At 45.3% G+C, this 16529-nt stretch overlaps 1 protein-coding gene across 1 annotated transcript in view; it reads right to left on the minus strand.

The window, feature by feature from the left end:
- UPK1B (uroplakin 1B) overlaps positions 1-16310 on the minus strand; it is a 30764-nt gene extending 14454 nt beyond the window's left edge. Inside the window, exons 1-5 of the mRNA XM_081088180.1 lie at positions 16265-16310; positions 4808-4895; positions 3220-3420; positions 846-920; positions 73-195 (exon numbers count right to left, since the gene is read on the minus strand). Coding sequence (XP_080944306.1) covers positions 73-195; positions 846-920; positions 3220-3420; positions 4808-4876 — 468 coding nt within the window. The 5' untranslated portion in view covers positions 4877-4895; positions 16265-16310. The remainder of the gene's footprint in view (positions 1-72; positions 196-845; positions 921-3219; positions 3421-4807; positions 4896-16264) is intronic.
- Positions 16311-16529: the final 219 nt, after the last annotated feature.

Raw genomic sequence — 16529 nt, forward strand, 5'->3', positions numbered from 1 at the left:
CCAGCCGTACAAACACCCCCTGGGGACTTTTCTGGGCACAAGATGGCATCTTCCCAGGATCACAGGTATTACCTGGAGCATAAGCCTGTCCCAGGTTCGGGTGACTCCGTTGTTTTTCCACTGGTCATCGTTGGTTGGAGGGCTGTTGTTTTGGTACCTCTCCAGCATCTGCTTCAGGAAGAGGTTGGGTGTGAACTACAGAGGGAGGAGGCAATACAAGAGAAGGAGTTCATTAGCACACTTACCCCAAGGAGGCAAAGTGACTTGCTCAGCCCATTGCTGGGGGCACTGAACACTGTCTGCTGGAGTAAACATTGTGCTCAGAGGCACTGACTAGGGGTAGGGGTAGGTATGAGGCTGCTCTGGTAGCTTGGCTGAAGGCCCCATTAGGGAGAAATCCCCATCTTCAAAGAAATCCCTGGGAGACCAGGGTGGACAGGCATTCAGGGTGGCTCAGGCCAGGGATTGGAGAAAAGAGAAGAAAGCAGGATGCTGAATTGAGAGGAAGTTTTAGATGTGGTGATTGGTGGTTGTCCTATTGGGGAGCAGTGGCCATGGCACAGTGGTGAAGAGCATGGGGTTATAAGCTTGGACCCTGGAAGTCACACTGCCTGGACTCAGGATTCCTGCCTTCGACTCACCAGCTCTGTAACCTTGGACAAGTTACTTTACCTTGTTAGGTCTCATTTTTTTCATCTATAATTGACAATAGCGATAATACCCATCTCATAGAGTTATTATTGGGATTAAGTAAAATTATATATTTTTTATTAATGTGCATATTAGAGTGCCTGGTGTGGAGTAAGAGCTTAATACATGTTAACATGCGGTTGGGATTTACTCACAAAGTCGCGTTGTGTTGCTGCTGTGATACAAGATGCCACTTCAAAGCCATAGACGATAAACATCAGAATGAAATACTGAAAGGAAAGCAAAAAAAAAAAAAAAAAAGAGTTACGTTTACCTCCAAGGGAAGATTTTTTAAAACAAATAATTGTTATGTTTTTTTCAGTACAGAGGTGGGCAAAAGTAGGTCAACAATATAAGAAATAACACAAGGATAAACTCTTTTTCATGTACTCACAGCTGTAAGCCTACTTTTGCCCACCCCTGTAGAGTCATATAAATATAATCATCTCATTATTTATTTATTAAAGTTTTAAAAAAAATTTTACTTTTATTGATTTCAGAGAGGAAGGGAGAGGGGGAGAGAGATAGAAACATCAATGATGCCTCCTGCACGCCCCCTCCTGGGGATTGAGCCTGAAACCCAGGCATGTGCCCTGACCAGGAATTGAACTGTGAACTCTGGGTTCATAGGTCGATGCTCAATCACTGAGCCACACTGGCCGGGCAATCATCCAATTGCTCACATAGTTATTCAACAAACCCTTGTTGATCAGCAGCTTGGAGCAAGACTTGGTGCTAATCAGCTCAATTCTTTCCTTTTCTTCAGAGAATAAATGCTCACTGAATACAGAGTTTTCTCAGTCCAGTCTCCTGCATTTCTATTTTAACTGAGAAAAACAAATACAAGAGAATGAACTGATGTGTGTACACGTGTGTGTGTGTGTTTATGTGTGTGTGGCACGCATGTGCACAGGTTGCCCTCACACCACACTGCCTCTATTTAGGTCTGGAAAATACCTGGACAACAAACAATCCCTGAATCTGGGATGATGACTACTTGCGAGAGTTCTGTGTCTGCTTTCCTCAGCCCTGCACACACACTTTCAGACCTTGTGTTCTTCTGGGAAGGGTACCTCGGTCATGTTGGTGGGAGAATGCAGGGAAACCTGTTCTTCCCCGGAGCACTAGGCCCAGAGGAAAGCTTTGGCTGGAGGGTAAACAGCAGGAGCACCTCCAGAGGCCTCAGAGCAGTTTCCTCCCTGTATTAGCTGCTGTCTTGCTCTTTGTCAAGAGGTTGGCTGGCTCCTGTGAAAGAAGCTCAGGAACCTCTCGAGACTCTCTGGGAAGGAGGCACGGGGTGCAGATGTTTTCTGCGTCAGCCCCTGGTAGGGCGTCCTGCTCCTTCTCTTTGGGGGCGTGGTGAAGAGTGTCCTCTCCCCGCTCAGTTCTCCTGGCCGGGTCAGGCACACGCGAGTGGCCCACAGTGAGACAGATGCAGCTGAAGCATGTCTCTAGGGACATCTGTCCCTCCCCTACCTTTCCCTGCATTCCTTTCCCCACCCTCCAAAAGTGGGGGCTTTTGCCTGGAACTAACTCACGCTAGGGAACCAGAGAATGTAAATGGTCTGCATTCCCTGGGTGCCAGGACAAGGTCAGAGCACAGGAGGAGTGAACCAACAAGCATCTAAGTTGCCGGACTGGTTCCCTAAACGTGGAACTCAGGTCCGGCAGCCTTGGGGTAGGAGAGTTGTTTCAGGATGGGGGGTGGGGGGTGGACCCCATCACAGAGTGAGAAACTACTGTCTTGAGCCTGGGGGCAGAGAGTAAAAATCTTGACCCAGTGCCCAGGGTTCTTAGATCTGCTGATTTTTGCAAAATATCTCAAATTTACTTTCTCTGCAAAGGCAGGACAGGTGTCTTGGGGCCAAAGAGCCTCTGTAGGTGCACAGAGTCAGAGCCTCCACAGGCAGGTGGGAGCTGAGGCCGTACCCTAGGCCGTGTGCATTAGCTCTTCTGGGATCCCTGGAAAGCAGAGGGAACGCGAAACACTGTAAGTGCAGGACAACACACAACATCATCGGCCTTGAGCTAAAAAGTGTCAGAAAAGGCTCATGTTTTTTCTGAAAAATTCATGCATATTTTGTATTTTATATGCTAATATTAAATCTTGTATTTTGTAACCAAGCTTTAATACTAATACTACAGTAATATTTTAAATCTCTTATTGTGAAGAGAAAACAATCTAATTATGAAGTTCTCACTCTGTCCTTTGGCCTATGAACTCTTGGCTGTACCAGTTGGGTACATGCAGACAACAGTTGGAGAAGCACAGGTCTGGAGAGTATTCAACAGGGTCACCCCTGGGGGTCTCCCCTTTGGGTACTGGAGTCTTCTGCACTTGCACTGGCAGAAGGCATCCTTGCCCCCACTGGGTCAAGCTTCACTGCAGGGAAAGTCTGCCCCTCCCTCCCCCATCTCACCTGGCACCCTCTGCTCCCCTTACCCCACCGAAGCACTGTGCTCAGGGAAGAAGAAACAATCCATCAACATCGGTCCAGGAGACAACTGTAGAGAGATTTAAGGTCTTACCGCCAGAAGAAGTTTCCTGCTAGACTTTGCGATGCCCACGATGCCTAGCACGGACAGGCAGAAGAGGCAGATGCCAACGAACATGCCGATCCAGGCTGCCCCATAGATGTCATCATTGTCGGTGGCTTCAAGCAGTGGGTAGAGGCTGTGTTGGTCGGATACAAAGAAGATGCACTCGGCGGTCAGTGCGATGCCACACATCTGGGGGCAGAGGGGCTGCTGTCAGGCTGGTGGGAGAGCAGCATTGGGAAGGGATGGAGAAGTAGCGGGTAGGGAGGAAGAGAGACAGACTCTATCCCCTGCATAGGTTTCAGCAACTGATTCAAACTCATTGTCAGGAAATCAAACAGCTCCTTCCAGCCTACCAATTGGTTGCACGCCTCCATTCATATGTTGATCTCATTGCTATTTGGGGAAAGACCCAATTTCAGACCATTATAAAGTTTTGGGGGCATGAGCCACTCAAACAATGTCTTCTTGTATGACAACAATCTCCCACCTCCACGACTATCATCAAATTCCCGGATTGTAATATTGTAACTGGTCCTGGTCATATCTATCAGTGCCAGCGAACCACTGAATGTTAGAGCTGGAAAGAACCTTGGTGATTATCTTTCCCACCTTCTGAGTCACACGGAGTCAGAAGCAGGGCTGGGCCAAGAGCCAGCGTTCCTGATTCCTACCTGCTCTCCCACCACAGCATGTCCCCCAGCCGGGCCTCTGAGCTACTCTCACACCCCGCAGTGGCCCCTGTGTGATGAGAACAAGCAGACGCAAACATTTGCCCCAACAGCCTTAAAAGCAGAGTCCCATGAAATCAAATGAAGGGGAAATAGGAAAGAAACACCAGAGCGGATGTGTGGTGGGGGTGTTTGGACGCCGACCATGACCAACGGGGCCCCTTTTACATTTCTCTGCTTTAAACTTAAGAAGGAAATATCTATTTTTTTAACCTATTCTTTTGATATATTACATAGCTATAGACGATTATTTATAAGTTAAATCTGAGCTAGTATATTTCACTAACATATTTCTTACAAAGAGGAAGGGAGAGAGATAGAGAGTCAGAAACATCGATGAGAGAGAAACATCGATCAGCTGCCTCCTGCACATCCCCCACGGGGGATGTGCCCGCAGCCCAGGTACATGCCCTTGACCGGAATCGAACCTGGGACCTTTCAGTCCGCAGGCCGACGCTCTATCCACTGAGCCAAACCGGTTTCGAACATATTTCTTAAACTGAAGAAAAGATGTAGGGAGCCAGTAATTATATCATTAATTTCCTTTAAACCTTCACTTTTTAAAAAATATTTTTAAAAACCAAGTTTTAGAGAAAGGGAGGGAGGGAGAGATAAACACCAATGTGAGGAAACATTGATAGGCTGCCTCCTGCATGGACTCCACTGGGGACTGAGCCCGTATTCCAGGCATGTGCCCTGACCAGGAATCAAACTGGCAACCTTTTGGTGTACGGGACAACGCCCAACCGAGCCACACCAACCAGGGAAAAACTTTCACTTTTAATTGATCTAAAATCATGATTACAGAAAGAGCAGAGTTGTCAGAAAAAAAAATACTCATTACTTACACCAAAAATCACATTTCCAAAAATCAGCAGGCCCTGAAAGCAACGAATGGTGGAGTCGTCTTTGGCCATCTTCAGGAGTTCCCCCAAGCTGGAGATACAGTTGAGAATATTAGAACTTAATAGGCACAGGTGACAAATACCACTGCAAGTTCTACAGCATGGCTAAGTCACACAATGGTGTTTTGCCTTCTCATTTCAAAGCATCCAAACCAAAGTCATGAAATCACTTAGCAATGGAGGACATTTGGTTACTAAACTCAGTAATCACTGTAATTTTATAAAGAAGAAAAAAAGAGTCAAGCTTGCCAAAGTCTGACTAGTACTTTCAGGAGTTCTATAAGGTGTGGGATATACAGACTGCATACTTCTGAGTGATGAACTGAGGCCCCACAAGTCAACAAAGGCAGACCTGAGGGGGCGATGACTGGGTGGGGCTGAGGCTCACGGAGGGGCCTTGGTATGAAACCCAAAGGGTTGACCAGGGTTGACAGTTGGTTCCCAGAGGGACTATAGGCAGTTGTTAAAAACCATTATTTTCAGAATATTTTGTTATCTTCAAAAATAGTTGGCACTTGGTCTTTGGATTTATGAGCTTGTTCCTGTCTCATTTTGTTGGTTCGTTTGTGTTTTAGATTCCACATAGCAGTGAAATCAGAGAACAAACTGTTGGTTGCTAAAGGGGAGGGGAGAAGGGTGGAAAAGGAAGGGGATTAAGAAGGGTAAATTTCCATTTATTAAATAAGTCATGGGGATGTAATGTACAGCATAGGGAATAGAGTTGATTCTATTGTAAAAACTATGTACGGTGAGTGGCTACTGGACCTATTGTGGTGATCACTTTGTAAAGTAGATAAAGGTTGAATCACTATGTGGTACACCTGACACTAACATAATACTGCATGCCAACTATAGTTAAAAAATAAATTCATAAAACAGTAATTGGCAAATAAAAAGGTACATTGTTACCTGAGAGGAGTAGGAGAAAAGAGGGACTAGCACATTTCGTTCCTTCCACATGCCACTCCACTGGGTCCTGTATATACAGTCATCTACGTCTCACAACCCGTTAGGTAGAAACAGGAAAAGGGTGAAGAGGCTCATGTTGCAGATGAGAGCACTAAAGCTTTAATTCAGGCCAACTGAGTTCCTGGCGTTACACAACCAGCACGTGCAAGAGCTAGGCTGGAGATTTTGGTCTGTGTGACCCCAGAGCTCAGGCTTAGGGCTTTGTGTGGCCCTGAAGGTGAGTGGGCTTCTCCCTCCCCTAGGACTCTCTGGGAGGAACACAAGGGTGAGTGTTTGGCGCTTGCCCTGGAATCACCTTGAGAAGAGCTATCCACATCTTTCAATGTTTTAGTCATTAAATTAATTAACCAACCACTTCATGCATTCATGCTTTAATAAAATTGTATTAAATGATACAAGCTGTGTTTTGAGGTATACATAGAAATAAAATGTCAGGGAGATAGTTTTAGTCTAGGATTTTATGCCCTAGTAGGGAAGCTGAGATATCTGTCTAAAGCAGCCGTGGACAAACTATGGCTCCCGGAGCCGAAAGAGCGGAGGGTTCTCTTGCTCTCCCCTCCGCTCCTTCAACAGCAGCAGTGTTAACATGTCTTAGTTCACACAAACACTCCATCCATGCTTTTGTTCCGGCCCTCCAGTCCAGTTTAAGAACCCATTGTGGCCCTCGAGTCAAAAAGTTTGCCCACCCCTGGTCTAAAGAGTTATAATACAGCTAGGAAGACCTAAATAGAGGTCCTGAGGAGGGGAGATGTAAGCCTTGCAGAATATGTATGGTTTTTGATAAGCAGACTAAGGGTGCATGGGTGACATTCCAGGTAAAGGGAGAGTCGGGCACTAGAGCCCAGAAGAGCCAGGAGCCCGTGAGATTGCAATCTAGTCAGTTTGGCTGAAGTCTCAGTTTCTTTGGAGATCAGTGGGAGACAAAGACGCAGCCCTTGCTAAATTTGAACTTCATTGTTATACTCCATTGTAAGTACTAACAACCTTCCAAGTAATCTTAAACATCTCCAAATATCTCCCCTTTCCCGTTCACCTGAGTAGCTGTGAGAGCTGAAGACTTAACATTTATGTGTTTTTGGCTCAGAATTGGGCACATAGTGGGCCCTCCCTCAATGTTTGCTGAGTAAATAGAAGAATCTGGCCTTTGTTACAAGACCCCTTGGTGTCGTTTCTGCTTAGAAATGCCGTTCATTTATTTCTGCTTGGAAATGTCATTGCACGCTTACAATGCCACGCAAGCTTTCCCGAGATTGTTACACACCAGACGGGGGGAGCCCGAGGGCCCGGAAGGAGTTAATGCACAAACTGCACCCAGGGGAGCCTTACTCATGGAGCCGGGTGGGTGGGCCACATCGTAAAGCTCACCGCTGGTATGCACAGACCAGTTGGGTTACCATCTGAACTTGAGACATAAGTAAATAGACTGTGAAAGGTAGAAGTTCAGACAACTCACGTATAGAGAGTAAAGGGCAAGTTTCTGGAGAGGCCAAATTCAGCACCATTACCAACCACTGCTGCGTAGGCACCCGTTTGCCAGGTGCAGCCTATTTGTGGTGATTAGTTGGGCCGAAAGCACAGAAAATGCACATTTGTTCTTTCAACAAAGTGTGATTATAAGCAACACGATTCAAGGCAAACATGACTGCACACAGGGAATAAAGGGGAAAAAGGGCCGTGGAGAAAAGGAAGAAGGTCAGAGAGGGACTTTATGGTTCCAGAGAGGAGCTAGAGGGACCCTGAAAAAGGATTTGGCTCCCATGAGCCAATTATGTCCTGTAACACCCATACTTTCTCAAAGGCGATTATGCCACACAGTTGTAAATGGCGGAGAGACAACTGGATACTCTGGGAAATTGTAAGTCAGACTCAGAGTGGAAAAATGCGGACAAGAGAGGGAGAAGAGAAGGATAGAGATAGATAGGAGCTTCGTTTGAGTGAAAAGGAGTGAGTTGAGAAAATCCAGACAAGCATGTGGTAGGAAATGCCAGGAGGCATGGCTGTGGGTTGATGTCCGTAAGGCAGGAGTAGGTTGATGTACAAGATACTCTGAAGTTGCAGATCACTAGATTTTTCTCCTTTTCTGCTATGCGCCCTCTTCTCCTTCAGGCCCTTCGCATCAGTGGCACATAATAACTTAGAAAGTCACTCTTGCTTTTTAAAATAACAAAATGATGCTGAAAGCTGTCCTTTAACAACCACATGCTCAGCATTTATGATCATCCTCTCAACAGACCTAAGAGTTGGTATTTTTACCAAAATCTGTATTAGGTTTCTGTTGCTGCTGTAACAAATTACCGTGAACTTAGTGGCTTACAATGGAATATTACTCAGCCATAATAAAAGATGAAATATGTCATTTGCACCAACACAGATGGACCTTGAGAATATTATGCTAAATGAAATAGGTCAGATAGGAAAAGCTAAGAACCATATGATTTCACTCAGATGTGGGATATAAAACTGAAACTCATAGACACAACAATGGTATGGTGGTTACCAGAGGGAAGGGCGGGAGGTAGTAAAGGGGACCAAAAATATGGTGAAGGAAGAGGATTTGACTTTGGGTGGTAGGCACACAATGCAATCAATATATAGATCATGTATCATAGAAATGTACACTTGAAACTATATGATCTTATTAACCAATGTCACCCCAATAAGTTTAATTAAAAGAAAAAAGAGAGGAAGAGAGAGAGAAAGAGAGAGAGAGAGAGAGAGAGAGAGAGAGAGAGAGAGAGAGAGAGAGAGAAGAAAGAAAAAACAACCAACCCACACAAATATATTCTCTTACGGTCCTGGAGTCAGAAGTGTGAAATGAGTCTTGCTGGGTCAAAATCGACATGTGAGCAGACCTGCCCTACTCCTGGAAGGTCTAGGGGAGAACCTGCCTTGTTGTCATTTTGCGGATGAAGAAAAGGAGGTCCCTTTGAAGAGATCCCTTTGCTCAGCCACATTGCTAGAAAATGCAAAAGCTGTGATTCAAACCCAGGTCTGCCGGCTCCGGATCATTTCCTTAACATGTTGCAGCTTATAAAGTCCTGTCCCATAGCTAGTACTTTCAGTAGAAAAAGAAACACCTGGTCACTTCTTGGAAGAGAGAGAGCAGACACATTTCCCTGCTCAGGCGACACAGCCTCTGCAAAGGGCAGAGCCACCAACCAGGCCTCTCTTCAATCGCTTCCCCAGGGTCTTGTCTCCTCAGCCCCTGACGCTGCACTAATGTTTGCACATTTCCCCCAAACCCACATGTTTGTTTTCCCAGGAAACCTGTCTAGATGTATATAACCCTCGCCCCCCGGGGACTGAAATCCTTGGATGTAAAAGGTACAAATGTAGAGGTCAATGTGAGAGTCCACGTGTCATGGCCTCTCCTTGGCCACCTTGTTTAGATGTGGTTGGTGTCTAAGGAACATAAAACATTTGTCCCCCCGACCCCCCAAACGGCCACAGATATCAAGAGGGAGGGCGGTTGGGGAGTCGGGTCTAGACTTCCGGTGGTTGGCTCACGGCTGTGGTGCTAGGCTCACGGCCGTGGTCGCATAGTGAGCAACCTGGATCTAGACCCCAGCCTGGCCCGTCCTTCCTGTGTGACCCTGGGCAATGCCCTCAGGGACTACCTCTGCATTTATCAAATGGGTGAAACACACGTACTTGAGGGGATTGTGACCATTAGGATGAAAGATGCAGAAGGGGTTGCCAACACTAAAATTGTTTACCAACATAAGAAATTATGAATAATAACCAGGGGATATTTAAGAAGGGCAGGGTATTAGTTTATGCTTTTGCTTTATGCACCAGTGACCCCTGGGGCCTAGGAGGGAGGTTCTGCATAAATGGCCCCCCACCAAGGGCTCCGAGGTTGAGGTGATGCAGCGCCTTCCTCCTTCCCTCTCCCCCTGCCCTGTGCTGCTCTGCTCTAGGGGCCTGGAGGCCTTCCCCAGGTGTGCCCCTCTTTTTATTTTCCATGGGAGGGTTCACAGGGTTCATGGGGGGAAAAGTCTCTTTGGGAGAGAAAAAAAAAGCTTCCCAGTTGTGCGTGGGTTGTGGCCAGAGTCAGGTACCAGGCAGCACATCCTGTCCATATGGGAGAGGCCCTCTGTGCATTCCATCAGCATTCCTGAGCGGGTAACACCCGCCATCCGGCCTCATCCCTCTGGCTTTGGCCAGCTGATGCAGAGGTGAGCTTTGAGGTTCTGTCTCCTCTGGACCGGGGCTGTTTTCTCCCTGACGCAGACACTCCTCAGGGAGGACCCTGTTCTGCTGCCCTTGTCCCTTCCTTCCTCCTGGTATCAACCTAGGAAGGGCTTGTCCTGCGTTTCACTGCAAGAGTCTCCAAAGCAGGAGAAGGCGCCCGGACCCTGTTTTATTTGCCGTTCTAGGTCCAAGGTGGCACAGTGCTTGCAATATAGTAGGCACTCAGTAAATTCTTTTGCTAAATTAAAGGCCAGATAAAGTACATTTTTAAAATGTGTATTTGAATGGGTGAATGAATATATGCATGCAAACTTCACCTAGACCTTTATTGCCGAGCTGGCTAGAGTATGGTGAGGTGGGAAGGACATGGGCTTTTGGGCAGACCAGAGTTTGAATCTTAACTCCACCCCTTAACCGTTTTGTGACCTCAGGTAGTTACTCAATTTGTTGAACTTTTTTTCTAAATGGACATTGTAATACTTAACTAGAAGGGTTACCGTGAAAATTAAATGAGACTATATGTAAAATTCTAACACAATATTACCCGTGCAATATTAACTTTCTTTACTTTTGCCTCAGTTACTTGAAGCAGACAGACCAGAGCTAATAAACTATTGCATGGTGAAGGCACCGAAAACTAGTGGTTTAATTTTGTTTTAAGACAGAGCCATATTTTCAAAAGGAATATGATTTCAATATGTAACTCTAATATATACAAATAGGTAAAAATCTGGCTGAAACAAGAGTAGGGAGTCTCACAGAGCTTCCCCTAATCAGCCCTAAACTTCCTAACCACATGGCTAGCCCCAGAGTGCCTGGAAACCACTATTCTAGAATCAACTGAAAAGAAATGTGAAGGGAAGTTACTGAGCTCAGAGGGAAGTTACCCAAGAATTTAGAAGACACTCAAGAGTGAAGTTGGAAAACCCTGGTTGAAATGTGTAAATTGATATTACATAGTCTCTGCGTCAAAGACCCCCATCAAGGGGAAAGTTCCTAGGAAAGGATCCTGGAGAAGTGGGGCAAGTGAATTTACGCCCATAGCAGAGAGGCTGGAAAGGCCTCCAGGAAGGGCTGTAGCGCTGATATCCTCAGAGGAAAGGCAACATGATTTCTAGGAAAGAAAACAATCAGGTCTGTCTAACCTCTTAGAGTTCTTTGACAGCTATCATATTTTTGTGCCTGGGCCAGACTAATGAACTTATATAGGTTAAAAAAAAAAGAGAGAAAAACTCTGATAAAGTTTCACACCAGTGACTATTAAAAAATTCTGAATTTGTTGACCTTCTCGGAGAAGGAGAGAGGACAGAAGGGATGGACAAGTGGGGTACATATAGAACATAAGCTGGTGTCCTCTGGGCCTGTAGTCATAGTGCCTTAAGAGGTTAATGATTTCTTGAGTTTTGTCTCTGCCTGCCTGACAAGGAAGTACCGAAATGAACACTATGTCAGGGTCAATTTTATTTGTCAACTTAACTAGTTGTTTGGTCACATACCAGTCTAGGTATCTGTGTAAAGATATTTTTTAAGATAGGGTTAACATTTAAGTCAGACTTTGAGTAAAGCAGATTCTCCTCCATTACATGTTGAGCCTCAGCCCATCAGTCAGGGCTTAAAAGCAGAGACTGAGGTTTCCTGCAGAAGAGGCAATTCTTCCTCCAGATGGCAGCATAGAATCCCTGTGTGAGTTTCCAGTCTGCAGATTTCAGACTCAAGGCGGCAACATTAACTTCTTATCTAACTTTTCAGTCTGCTGGGATGCAGATTTCTGACTTGCCAGCCCCATAATCACATGAGCCAATTCCTTAAAATAAATCTCTCTGTCTGTCTCTGTCTGTCTCTTTCTCAGTTCTTCATAGAAACAGAATGGGATACATACATATCCTATTTGTTCTGTTTCTGTGAAGAACCCTGAATAATACATGCCCCCCCCCCCCCCCGCCCCCCAATTTGGGTTGACTTCTATTTTTGATAGAAGCAAACTTGATCATCCTCTGATGTTTCCTGAGACAGTTTTACCCTTTCCTTCCAATTCCTACTGACAGCTCCTATGAATCCTCTGGCTCCGATGAATTCAACAGTTTCTGTTTCCATTCCACACAGTGCGTCCAGGGTGAGCTTCCGAAGCGGAGGTTCTCAAATGACCCTACAGAGCACAGATGTTGCACCTACTGGGCCAATATGTTTTGAGCCAAAACCAAATAATTGCAGTCATTTCATAATTTGGAGAAAAATTAATGATCAACATTTGTCATTTTAAGCATTTTTCTCTCACAAATTTTTCTTAAATCTGGGTGCTTGTTACCACTTGTCTAGCTAGCATCTAGTTTATAAGTATGAATTTAGGCCAAATTGATGTACTTAATTATTTTTAATTTAATTTATCAACACTTTGTGGTGTTCAAAAAAAATCGAACCTGCCCTCTAAGTACCAGACAATCAGTCTTGAGAGCCACTGTCCTAAAACACAGCTCTGATTTCATATCACTCCCTGCTTAAACACCCAGAAAGGCTCCCTAGCCCCTTCATTCAAAGGAGAGCCCTGGAGAGCTCCCATTGTACCCACAGCTCTGCCACAGGACCTCTCTTACTTCCTGTCGCCAGATGGCTCCTCTTACCAACCCATTCTCCCTTGCGGACCAATCTCTTCAAATCCAGATTTCTCCTGAATTAGAAAACGTCTTGACTTTTCAATTCTTGGAGTTATAACAATGCCTTCCCTTTGCCCGCATCTACTTTATTTATCCAGACCCAACCATTTCATTCTCCTGGGAGAGAGCTTGGCCAACCTAAGCGATAAAGCTCATGCTCCTTAGCTTGTATTCAAGACCATACCAGCCAGACTTCAAAGGGCCTGCTGCTTGTCTGCTGCTGTCCTGAGCGCCCTGATCCTGCGTCCAGGTTGTGTTTAGGTCGTCTCTCCCTTTGGGATGATCCCTTGTCTAATTTCTGCCTATGGAACGCTTTGCCATTGTCTGAAGCTCAGTTGAAAAACCTCTTCTTTCCCCAAGTGCCCTTGTCCTAAGCTATCCTTTCTTCCCCACCTTCCTCTCTTTGCAGCCTCTAACAGCTCTCCAGACATGTCCTGTTTGGCGAATATGTGAGTGTGGCTTTTCTCCCCTGCTAGTCTCCGCCACGGCAATCTAACCTGATACTTTGTTAACTCTTTTCTTTACCAAAATTTGTTTAATCAGTTATTCTGAACCCACAAAGGAATAAATTACCGTACACAAAAAAGTCAATTTGACAAATAATTGCACTAAAGAAACAAAATTATAACCTTTCAAATTAATTGATGAGTGACTCACCTGGAAACCAATGACTAACTCTTGGTAGCTTTTGTCTTATTCAGAAGGCACATGATTAAGAAGAAATTGAAGTGTCATTTGTCCTCGGGCATTGACTGGCCACATGCCCATTCATATCATGAAAGAATATTGGCTCTGACTGCAAATTTAGAGGCTTGGTAGTCAGCCTCCCTATTGTGCAGACGAGGAAACTAAGGTACCGAGAGGGGCGGTGACTTGCTCAAGAGCACAGAAGCGTCATTGCAGAGTCTCTAAAGCCAGGCTTATACTGGATTTGTTGCTAATGATTCCCCCTTTATAAGTATGGATAGATAACTTATTTTTATCTTTCTTTAAAATTAAGAGATACTCCCAATGCCCTGCCCTTGAGCTTGCCCTTTTCCCTTACAAACAAGTTAAGCCACAAGGGGCGTCACATTACAAAGCTGGAGAGAGCTTTCCACCCTTGCCCTCCTTTCAAAGAATCCTCACTCTTCACCCTAATTTCTGAAATCCCACAATTACAGAATCACTCCTTTGCTGCTCCTGATTAGAATGCAAACAGGACACATAACAGGGGCACACTCAGTCTCACAAGTCATCAATGCCAGTGCCTTCTTGTGAATGTTGTTATCAGATCCCTTCCTCATGTTTCCAAAGGGAGAGAGAAGATGCCATGAGACGGAAGAGACCCAAGGAGAGGGTAGGACCTAAAAAGACACACCTCGTAACTCATGACTTGGAGCGTGGGGCTATCTTTGTGGAAAGAGACTGACTCCTGGTAATATGATGTGTCTTCCTTCCCTTTAGCCCCCAGTACATATGAGTTGTTTCACACATGGGCTTTCTGAAACTTGCCTGTTATTTTAAAGCAGCACTTCCCACATATGTATTTGATTTTCTTTTCTTTTTTAACCTGGCAGAGCTAGAAAGGATGCAGATGGGGTGGTGTGAATTTTTATCTTTTTAATTATTTTTTAAAATATATTTTTATTAATTTCAGAGAGGAAGGGAGAAGGAGGAGGAGCGGGGGAGAGAGAGAGAGAGAGAGAGAGAGAGAGAGAGAGAGAGAGAGAGAGAGATAATGAGAGAGAATCACTGATTGGCTGCTCTCTGTACTCCCGGAACTGGGGACTGAGTCCACAACCCGAGCATGTGCCCCATCCAGGAATCGAACTGTGACCTCCTGGTTCATGGTTCAACACTCAACTCCTGAGCCACACCGGGCCAGCAGGGATGGGGTGAATTTTTAAAGGTGGAACCGGTAGAGGACAGAGGGCATAGTAGCAGCTGTCCACTTCAGAAATGACATTGTCCCCTAGTGAAAGTACGCAGCTCACCTCAAAATGTTTTCCACACACGGAACAGTTCCTGGTGAGCCCAACCCTATAGGAAACTGCCCGGTGGCCTGGTACCAAGATGCTCTATTTGAATTACTCAACATCCGGGGAGTTCTTTTGCTCTGAAGAGTAGAGGTTTTTTTCCATGGGCTGCAGTTTTATTTATTTATTTTTTTCTTGTGACTTCATTCAGTTGTTATATTATTCATATCTGTAGCGTTGATGTTTCCAGACACATCGAACAGGTCTAAAAACCATTGATTACTCACTACACAAATCAATTTTCAAAGAATGAGTGAGACTCGCCCACCAAGAGTGAGATCATTTTTTTTTCAAACTCATTACCTCTTGTCCTCACCTAAGTTTATTGGACCAAAGAATACCGACCACACCTCAAACCTCAAACTCTATTTCATGCGAGAGAAATTTGGATTAACAAAAGAAAACAAAAGGAGAGGTAGGAAAGGAAGAAGCGAGAAACACAATGCGCTGTTGCCTTAGCCCGGAGTCTGAAACCCGGACGAGAGGAGACAGTGGTATGACTTAGAGGTGAGAATAAAAACGGGTGTGGAGGTTTTCTCTCAATTGCTGGTCTATTTCCATTTAGGGTGGGATGAGTCCCTGGGAATGATGAAAAGAGGAGCTTGTTCCAGGGCCACAGCACCCTTCCTTTTTCTTCTTTAAAACTCTAAACCTGCTCTGACCAAAATGGTACCTAGCAGCAACAGTAGCTATTAAAATTCAAAGGATTTCAAGAAATAAGAATTCAGGCCTTTAGTTGTGCTAGCCACCTCTCAAGTGCTCAGTGGTGCGACAAAAGTGGGTTCATAGTTGTGAGTACACACAACACAAGAGTTTATTCTTGTATTAGTATTTATTCATTATTCTATTATTTTCCATACAACAACTGTGAGCCCACTTTTGCCCCACCCTGTATATTTAGGCCTGTAGATTCTCGTAGACCAGCTAATTATTGAAGAATAAAAATGACATTGCATAGATAAAGCATATTTGTTGACTTCTTTACGGACACATTTATTAAACAGAATTGTTTGCAGAGAAGAAACCCAAGTAAATTATTTCATAAACCCCGTTCCAAGTTGGCGGAACCAAATGATTTCTGACAAGGAGACCAGAAAACTTGGTCTCTGCTAGGCTAAGGACTGATTATTCAGAACATGAGCAGTTTCCTGACATTTTCTTTTACTCTTCTGACTCCCTGAGGAAACTGGGGGTCCACTAAGGTGTCTGTCTGAGCTTTAGTCAGGACATGCCGGTTCTCCCAGGGTTCTAGGATTTTCCTTGGTCTTTCTGTGAGGAAATCTGAGGTTGAAATCAGGGTGGAGGGAGAACAGCCCCAGAAGTTTAATCTTAGTTCTGAGCACTGGGCAATACCAAAGGGTTCCAGAAAGTAATTTGTACAGTTGAAAGTAAAGGGAACAGAACAGTCACAATGTTCTAAATTACAAAAAAAAAGGGTGGGGTGGGAGGGGGGACAGGAAATTAACTCCTCTCCTCCCCTTCCAGACTGCTGGCTGCCCTCCTGAGAGAGCAGCCCGGACACTGAGAGCCCAGCTGCCTTCCCTGCAGAGGCAAGTTATGTTACTCACGGTGCCGGTGCCCTCGCTGCCTCTTCCTCCCGGTGCTGTGCGGCCCGTCTGCAAGCCCAGCTGGCCGGAGGCGCTTTAAAGCCCCACAGCAATTCTTTGAACCTTCAGGACCAGGGAAGGATGGTCTGTGATTGGGAGGAGGCATCTCACATGGGCTGAGCCTGCCTCCAGGTGGGAAGTAACAGGAAGTCTCCTGTCAGTAGACGTCTGCTGCTTTGGAATGTATGACTCTGACCGAGGACAGCTCAGGGCTCAGCACCTCACT

This window comes from Myotis nattereri (assembly GCF_964212035.1).
Source record: "Myotis nattereri genome assembly, chromosome: 3".
In the NCBI taxonomy this organism is placed as follows: domain Eukaryota; kingdom Metazoa; phylum Chordata; class Mammalia; order Chiroptera; family Vespertilionidae; genus Myotis; species Myotis nattereri.